The sequence below is a fragment of the Plectropomus leopardus genome, chromosome 10 (assembly GCF_008729295.1).
Source record: "Plectropomus leopardus isolate mb chromosome 10, YSFRI_Pleo_2.0, whole genome shotgun sequence".
Taxonomy (NCBI): Eukaryota; Metazoa; Chordata; class Actinopteri; order Perciformes; family Serranidae; genus Plectropomus; species Plectropomus leopardus.
Window position 1 is genome coordinate 20,662,046 of NC_056472.1, and position 9,594 is coordinate 20,671,639.

At 37.8% G+C, this 9,594-nt stretch overlaps 1 protein-coding gene across 1 annotated transcript in view; it reads left to right on the forward strand.

The window, feature by feature from the left end:
- Positions 1 to 6,724, forward strand: part of LOC121949032 (anosmin-1) — a 58,502-nt gene extending 51,778 nt beyond the window's left edge. Inside the window, exons 12-14 of the mRNA XM_042494621.1 lie at positions 1,550 to 1,770; positions 2,478 to 2,619; positions 5,528 to 6,724. Coding sequence (XP_042350555.1) covers positions 1,550 to 1,770; positions 2,478 to 2,619; positions 5,528 to 5,586 — 422 coding nt within the window. The 3' untranslated portion in view covers positions 5,587 to 6,724. The remainder of the gene's footprint in view (positions 1 to 1,549; positions 1,771 to 2,477; positions 2,620 to 5,527) is intronic.
- Positions 6,725 to 9,594: the final 2,870 nt, after the last annotated feature.

Genomic DNA, 9,594 nt, shown 5'->3' on the forward strand with positions numbered 1-9,594 from the left:
GATTATAACACTACTGGACAAAATATCTATGCTCTTAAAGGAATAGTTTGACATTTCGGGAAACTGGCAAGAGTAAGACGATGAGATACATGACACTCATGTCTGTACAAAGGTACTGTCAATAGGTTGTTAGCTTAGCTTGGCACAAAGACTGGAAACGGGGGAAACGGCTAACCTCGCTCTGTCCAAAGGTAATAAAATTCACCGACCCATAGCCCTAAACAGGGTTCCCACATAATTTGATAGATACAATTTCAAAACTTTCCCATGACTTTTCAATGATCAATTCTAAAATTTCCTTTTTGAAAAAGCATGTGCTTCTTGTTGTCTGTGGCCACCCTGGTTACAGTACTTTTCTCACTCAGTTGAGTCTTGCTTTCCCATAAGAAATGCCGCCACGCTATGTTACATATACAGGTAACCTGTATTTAAGTGGAAAACATGGTCAGCATTAGTCATGGAAAATGAGAACCACATTGCACGTTCTTCAATGAGATATTGCGCATCGTAATGTCGATGCTGTAATGATATATTGATATATTCGAGTCGAAACATATTAGAGCTACTTTACGTCAACAGCTTACTTAAAGAAAATAAATTGGCCATTATGTCACTTTACATGAAAGGTTATGTCCAGAAGATTACTGTAACAATCATATTACACACAAAAAAACTGGTAACTTTTTAAAAACTTTCGATGATTTTGGGCCTGGAAAATGAGATTGTGAAATTTCCTCGACAATGGGAACCCTGTCTAAAGCTCTCTAGTCATGTTTTAACAAATTAACACAGGTCTCAATTAGACACCTGATCAAGTTGTGTCTGGTTCTTTGGATGTGTAAACCCTCTTAAAGTCCACCGCGTCATCAGCTCCTAACTTAGCCATTGCTAAGCTGCTACGATTACACTTACAAATACAAAAACTTAAACTTTTGCCATTATGGACATGTTACATGCTGTTAGCTTGGTTACATTCAACACATTTCAACTGCTTAGATCATTTATTGAATCCATTAGCACCACAGTATAATGCATTCAGATTTGCCAGCATCGTAAACAAGAGAGACAAAAAGTGGTGACTCCCTTCCTCTGAAGTGGTCATAAAGTCTAAATATATTTTTTTAGTCCAAAAGAGTCCAACTATTAAAAGAATCACCACAGTTAAAAAAAATAAATAAATAAAAATCAGTCCAAGTTATGAATGTATTGTCATATGAAGTCCATTGCTCACTTTGTTTATTTAGACTGCAGTTTAACTGACTCTCTCTTGGCATGGATCAACATTAATGATTAGTAATTATCATGTTATTCTATAGCCTCATTTTTAGACAAGTAATATCCATGTTAATTCAAATAAACAATTTTATAGTTACACATCTTTGCTGAGCAAGTCATTTGTGCAAAATCAGCAAAAAGCCTTTCCCATATAAGCGCAGGTTAAGTTTAGTGACTGAAACAAATAAAAGTTTTACTGTATGTTCATTTCCCAAAATATCAAACTATTCCTTTAATATCATGATCCTGACTGACACCACCTTTCTCCTAACAGCTTCAGGGCTTCCAAAGGTTTTGGCAAAGCCAGAGAACCTGACAGCCTCTTTCTCCATCATTGAGGGAAACATCACCGGCAACTTCCTTTGGCGTGTGTCGAGGGTGGCTCCCCATCAGCGAATCACAGGCTTCCAGGTCACCTGGGCCGAGATCACCACAGAAAGCCGGCAAAACAGCCTGCCCAACAGCATCATCTCCCAGTCCCAGATCCTGCCTCCAGTAAGTCTATTTTCATTCAAAACAGGATTAGTGTTTTTCTAGTTCTAACTCCTATAATAGCCACAGAGTAAAGGCTGTTTTCAAACGCTGCAGATTGAATATCCATGTCCCATAGGGACCATGCCGTAATGTATAGTCTGTAAATTGGCCTTTGTAGTAGGAAGATGCGTTCTATTTTCAGCATTTCATTTCACAGCGTCTGTCAGAGGTGAGGGTGATTTGAGGATAACACTGTTGTGGCCTCTTTGCATGAATTTTGTGATAAGCTGCGGTGTGCAGACAGACGCAGGGAGAGATCTGAGGAAGTGTTGTGTCCTGCTGGAAGTTTCTCCTCCTCTACGTTTTCATCTGCCTTCACGTCTTTCCCTCTTTCATCCTCCGTGAGAGCTCCGAAAAAGCCGCTCTTTGACATAATCTGCTCCATCAACAACACGTTCCGCCTATCTGCACCTCCCAGCCTCTGGAGCTCGTCTATAAATAACACCACCCACCTCACACTTTATCAAGCTGGCAGCAAAAAAAGGGAGAGACAGCAAGCCTTATGAAAACAAAGTCTTTGTTTTTGTCTGTGGCTTGTGCAAAGACAGCTCTGCCGCTGATACTTGACTGGTTTACGGCCCATTCAAATTCAAGTCCTGTCAAATGAGGCACGTTCTGTTGTATTTCAGCTGATTGCATGTTCTGTGCTCTCCTCCCTCTCTTGGCAGGATCATAACTTGCTTGTCGTGTCAAACCTGAGGCCATCAACCTATTACAGACTGGAGGTGCAGGTCATAACAACTGGAGGGGAAGGTCCTGCCACTGTCAAAACCTTCCAGACCCCGAACATATTACCCGTTATTCAACACCGTAAGTCACCGTCAGCTGTTGCAAACAACCTCTTATCTTAGTTTAAGTGACTATCTGCTGGATTCATGAATATCTTTTGTGCTGCATCATGTCCACAAATGTGGTTTCTTTTGACTATTTATTTAAGTTTGCGGTTGCTGTTATTGTTCTTTTCTAACAGCATACTCCAGATCTTTCATTTATCCTTAAAGCAACTGTTTGACATTTTAGTTTTAGTTTTTAATTTGTCCATTTGCTTTCTGGAGAGAGCTACACAAGAAGATCGATACCACTCAAGTCTGTGCAGTAAATATAAGGCTACAGCCAGCAGTCAGTTAGTTAAGCACAAAGACTGAAAATCAAGACAAAACAGCGAGTCTGGCTCTGTCAGACGCTAAAAAGTATGATCAATATAACAATGGATTACATGCCTACTTGTATGTGAAGGAGAATTACAGCAGTTTCCCTCCGCTGAGCATTTTGGCTTCTTTCACCTCAATATTTTTGTTTTCCGACCACACATGCAGGAACAGATTTTGGCTGAGGGGTTCTGCACAGTATTAATGTGCGAGCACGGCTATATACAGTACTGTGCAAAAGTCTTAGACCACCTTAAACTTTGTTATTTTAGCAAGGCTGTAATGATCATACATATTTAATTCTCAGTAGTCTCTTTAATAAAATACGACCAGAACATACAGGAAGTATCTATACAGTATTAAAAATGCAAATATTTCAGAAAAAAAACAACTTCAACAGGCTAAAGTATTTAGTGTGACCTCCCTTTCTACTTTGCATTTTCTTTTTGAACGTTGTTAGACATCTAGCTGTCTCTTCGCTGAAGCCACCGAGGTACCCGGGGCAAATCATGCGTCCGCTCCGTCACGATGAAATGTCCCCGCACTTTTAAGTCCCTAGTGTCCAAGTAGGCTAATTTTATGGATCTAAAAGCAGCTCCAAAACTGTCCTGGCAATTTTCTGGTCTTTTTCAGCCTGTTTGTGCTATTGATAAGCTCCCGCTACTGCAAATCTGTCCCCAAGTTAAACTGACCCATGAGCTAACCCTGACCCCTTGCACTTTGGTCTCACCTGACGTGATGATGTTGTCGAATTATCGTAGGAAATCATTACGTTCACAAATATCCAGGTTACTTATCACAAATTAAATTTTTACATAACCCATTAATTATAGTAAAATTAGGGCTGTCAAATGTTTAATTTTTTAAATTCCAGCAAATCCCAGAATTTCAATAGTTAATTACGATTAATCTCATTTTTTTTAATCACATTTTTTCAGTTTCATTATTTTTGCATTTTAAAATAGTTATGGAGTCCATAATGACATGGTGAAGCAATTCCTACCAGACTGTCTTGATTAGGAATCTAATGACAGCAACAAACTGCATGGGACTTACATAAAGTGGGTATGACCGTAAAAGGGACACTCATGGGTACTCTTAGAGCCCGTTTTCATTTAGGTATCTTGAGTTCAGAGGTCAAGAAACCCTTCTGAAATGACTATTCTGTTTTCCCATTGCCAAAATTGAACCTAACTTTGGAGCATTATTCAGACTTCCTCCTGAAAAGCTACCATGACATCCATTCCTTAGGTCTCCTAGTTTCATATGAGATGAAAACTCAGCTCGGTTCAGCCTCTTATAAGCAGAAATTTTGGCTGATGATTGAAGCTACTAAAAAAAAACCAAAAAAAAAACAACACATTATGTACGAACCTCAATCACATCCCGATTAATGCATTAATGCCCTAGATAAAGTAGCAAACTCCTTAGCAGCTACATGACCTGCCCTAGGGCTAAATAACTTGTCCACCATTATTGTTGTGCTTGGCCTTATGTTTATTTACAACAACGCTTCAAATAACCGTCACGTGCAGTTTGTCAAAGCATGTCATGTCAGCTCAAACGGCATGTGGCTGCAGCTTTACATGTCTCGGCTATTTACAGACTGTTTCGTTCCACCTCTTGTCTTTAGGGAGTGCTGCAGCTCCCCCAGAACCCACCTTCCTGCACCCATATTTTTACCATTTAGGTTCACTCTCACTGCGCTCATTAGCATAGCTTTACCAGATGCAACAGGCAGCTGCTTTCGGTGAAGAGTCTCCGAAAAGCTACTGTACAGCTCAGTGGAGCTAAATTATTGGGCAGTAAAAATTAAACTGTGCAACACATTCTTTATTTAATTCCTACCAATCTACTCTTGCATCTATATTTGACATACTTGGAGTGCAATGCATATATTTGTACATGTTTTATATTTATGTTTCTTATACAGCATATCTTTTTATGTTTTTCTTATATTTTTACCTTTATATGTATACAATATGTTATATTGAAGCATAGGGCACTTTTTTTGCATACTTCTTATTTCTATTTCCTTTTAATTTCTTTGAGCCTTTATACAGATAAGAACAACTGTAACATTTCCAAATTTAAGAAGATTTTCCTCATGAATTGTTGGAGAAAGCTAAAAGCTAAAAGTTGAGTGGTTACTGATCCTACATTAATCCAGCTGCCAAAATCACTCACAAAATAAATGCTGTTGTTGCTTTGTATCTGGTGTATAGGTGGCTAACAACTTCACCTTATCAATGTTAGAGGGGGATAATATATCAGTGTTGTGTAACAGCTTATTTTCCGCTGTCCCCAAAATCAGCAGTTTTAAGAAAAGATGTTGTACTTCGGCCAAATTACTTTGTGTAAGGCAGCATTAAAAACGCCGCACTTAAGTCTGAGTGTTTAGCTCAGCAAAAGAACAGGGTGTAAAATGACCCAGATAACAGGTTAAATACTGCAACAGCAAGAAGCCAAGCAAGCACATTTATACTATATGAAAGAGTCGTCAATTATTACTAAGGCCCAAATCTCTGAAGTGATATCTGACACATCTCTGATACTGTGTGTGCCTCTAGGACCCAGACTCCGGCAGCACCACTCTCACCACCAGAAGCCATCAGTAGAGAGGCACTGAGCTGCGAGTCGAGGCAAACCCAGTAGGGAGAAGCACCGGTGGCTCTCTGTTCCTGTCTGTCAGGGAAGGAATGTGTGGAACCAAACAGAAACACAGCGCACCAGACCATGAACTGACCCCCTCTGCTCGTGAAATATGGGTCCATCCACTCCAGGCTCCACAACACATCAGCCATCCCCTCTTAACCCCTCTCCCTCGATGGATACATGTCAGCGGACGGGTTGGTCTGTACAGTGAAATTTATACTGCAAGGTCTCATATTCTGCGTTGGTTAGTACACAGCTCCCTCAAACACATCCCCAGCTCATCAAGGAAGTTAGGAAATGACCCAGGATTGAATTATTGTGATCCGGATGTCATTACAATATAAAAAAAAATTCAGTTAAATCAGTTGATCACTGTCAAGCAATTCAGTCGCAGTTTTAAAGAAAAACAATTACTTGATCAAAGATGGTTGAACATGGATGGCAGGAAATGACAGAACTGTAAGACAATTGTTTATCCATGAAGAACAAAAAGTAGAAATTCATCTATTTATTTTGTGGTACCCATTAAAGAGGCGCTTAGGCAAACAGTCAGTACTGATGGATAATGTAACTAAAGTCATCGTTGTCTAACCCAGAATATTTCACATAGTATGTTGCATGTAGTACATTTGATTTTTTGAAACTGTAAATGAATTACTTGCTTCAAATTGAAAGCTCGTAATGGTTTTGCATGACAACCGTTAGCATTCTGTTGGCATGAAATAACGTCTGTGTTACCTCTTTTCAGTATGTTAGCAATATTTCATTAACAGATTAACAAAGAATTATATTGGGAGTAATATGTAATGTTTATTAATGAAATTATAACTCGTGTGGAAATGATGAATTGTACATGTTCTTGGCTGTAGAAATATTTGTCGTGGAGCAGTCAGTGAATGTCTATATTTATTTATGTGTGTATTACAAAGTTTGGTTTGGATGTGTGTGAATGTGTATGTTTCATGTGCTCTAGTCTCAAGTTTTTGAACCGGCAAAAAAAAAAAAAATCTTGTAAAGACATTTTGTAAAAATGGAATTGTAAATACAGTCTTATGTTACATGTTATTTTTCCATGGTAGAAACTGTAAAAAATGCTAAGTAATAAAATAATCCTTAACCAGTTCCCTTTGCCGTTTGTTTAATTGAGCTGCTCCGAGTGGTAAATAGACATGCTTCTCCTCCCAGTGCTCAACTATTTGGCAGTTAATGTTGCTTATTTTGGCTGTAAAAGCCATCATGGCCCACTCTCTGTACAGCATGTTCACTGATCGGTCCAGGAGCCTAAGACATGCGCTGTGCAAGTCCAAATAAACAGGTCATCTAGCTCAACAGCCCGAGCGAATTTACCATCGCTGAGGTCGGCACCCCTCGACATAATGCTCTGCTTCTCAGAGCACTTGTGTGTTTGAAAAGCATTAAATCCCTCCTCTGCTCAGCAGCCTTTCGGCCTCGTAAAATGAAAAGTGGAAATGTTTATAAGAAAATAAAGCTCAGAGTGACATTGTTAGAGTTAATCCTATATGTGTGGAGTGTATGATTTTTGTGTTTAAAACCGCAAGCTGAGTTATTTGTGTGTCGGATGGAAACTTTTTTTAGGACGCATTCAATAATCCTGAAAGGAGTGCATGCAAAATATGTTTAAAGCTGTAGCTGGTAACGTTTATAAAAACTATGTTTTTGTCATATTTGCTGATACTCACTGTCCCTATATCCACTTGACACAGAAAATCTGTGAAAAAAAAATCATGTTCCTCTGCCTTCTCTTGGTGCCTCTAATAGCATTTGCAAAAATCTGCGCACGTGAATGAAAACAACCAGTAAGAGCCAAGGAGTCTCGAATGCAGCTGTCAGTTATGTCAATCACTGCTCGTGAACTGTGGTCAGATTGTCAAACAAGACAGCGCTGATCAAATATGAATCAATATTCTGTTACTATGTTGCCTTTTTTTCACCTCAAATGTTTTCAAAGAATATTTTAGTGTACTTTTTAGCTGTAAAATGAGAACAGTCAAGCTGAAAACTAAGCATCCCAAACTAAGGTCGCAAAGTTTCTTTTCATTTTTTTCTGAAAACATCTAACACAACAAATAGGCAATGCAATAACAGAATCTTGATTCTTATTTGATCAACGCTGCCTTGCCTGTTCAGACCTCCTGTCCATTCAAATGGACATGACTTCTAGGATATCTAGAGCTATAATTACTGTCATCTGACTCCACCCAAATGCACAGACTTATCTGATGGGAAGTGTATAAGTCAGCGCTCCACATAATCTTAAGTGCACTGCAGTAAATTTTAACAAGCATGGCAAACTGTAAAGCAAGGAGGAACAGAAAGACATGTTTTAGTCTATTAATGATATTGTTAGATTACAGAATTTGTGTATAAACTGTGGTTAAAGTAAACATGAGATGTTATATTACTTATACATGCTATATTATCCTATGAAAGATTCTTAGCTTTTACTCAGGGTTTTCAGTTTCAGCAAATATGACAAAAAGTTATTATATTAAAGTTACCAACTGTGGCTTTAATATTGCATATCGTTTGTATGTTTTATCATGTGTATCCAGGCAAGTCAACATAACGTTCTTCTTAACAGTAAATTTAATAAGACAGAGATTTATTTACACAAGATATATACTGTTTCGTGTTCGAGGTCATTTTCATGACATTTAAGTTCATTAAGCACATATTTTTAACCAAAGCGACTTGATCACTGCATGCATCTGTCCAAAGCAACAAGAGCTGTTGTCAAAAACTGTCTTGCATTGTGCTAATGAACATCAGTATCTCCACTGGTTGGGTATTCAGAGTATTTATATCACTAAATCTGCCAAATCTTACATTTTGGACTTCGAAAAAAAAAAAAAAAACAGTGTGATGTTTTTGTTATAATGGCAACATGCAGGGATTTCACCAGTTTATTTCTATTATTTCATAGATTTAAAAAGAATAAAGTAGAACAAAAGAAATGGTGAATTTTGATCAAAATTCATTCGAATTCAGTTCAATTACATACATTATGACATTTCCAAAAACTGACATAACAGAAATGTTTGTGTCTGAGGATTCACACAGAAAAAACAAATAAAACATGGCAGTTGGTATTAACTTTTCCAATACGTGCAATTGGCTTTCCATTCTCAGATGAATGCATTTTAACAAGTTGTTTTCTAACCCCCTTAGACATGTGCAATTCTAATTTGATTTTCTAAAATACACTTAAGGAAAATTAGTGTATCCACTGATGAGGGCTTTGAGCCGAGACATGTTCATTTTTGTTTTGCCCACATTAAATGAGAAAAACAATCCATGAGTGCTGGTGTTCTATTTGTTTTGTCCCCGAATAGACAGTTAATATTCCCGTGTGGCACTGGACAGGGATGGGGGGGGGGGGGGGATCAGCTTGCACAGTATTGCAATATTTTGTGTGGAAAGATTGTATCAGTCCACAGACGCCAAGTTTAGTTTTTTAATTATGTAAACGCTGCACCTGGGATATTTATACATTATAGCAGCTCAAGAGTCAGAAGAAAGAGAAATAAGTAAAATAATGATTGAGTGCCAAATACGATAAAATATTATAAAAATACAAATTAAATCAAATCAAAATAACATAAAATCTATAAACACTAAATACATCTTTCTATTACACAAATGATGTATGTCGATGATTGATAGATGCACAGGATAACTTTAATACACACATGATGTGTAGTATTTATATAAATACATAGAAATATATTAATATGACTGATATTAGATAAAGTGAAAACAGATATTGACAAAGTTTTTCTCTGGGGACATAATTTGTGGTAAATCATAGCATAAGTTAGTGCAGTACTCAGCATACTGCACTGTTAAAATTGCAATAATACAATATTGTGACTTAAGTATCGTGATAATATGTCACCTCTGCTGATTGCCACCTCTAGTACGGACAAAATCATAGTTTCCTATTCTGTCTGCAGTTCATGCC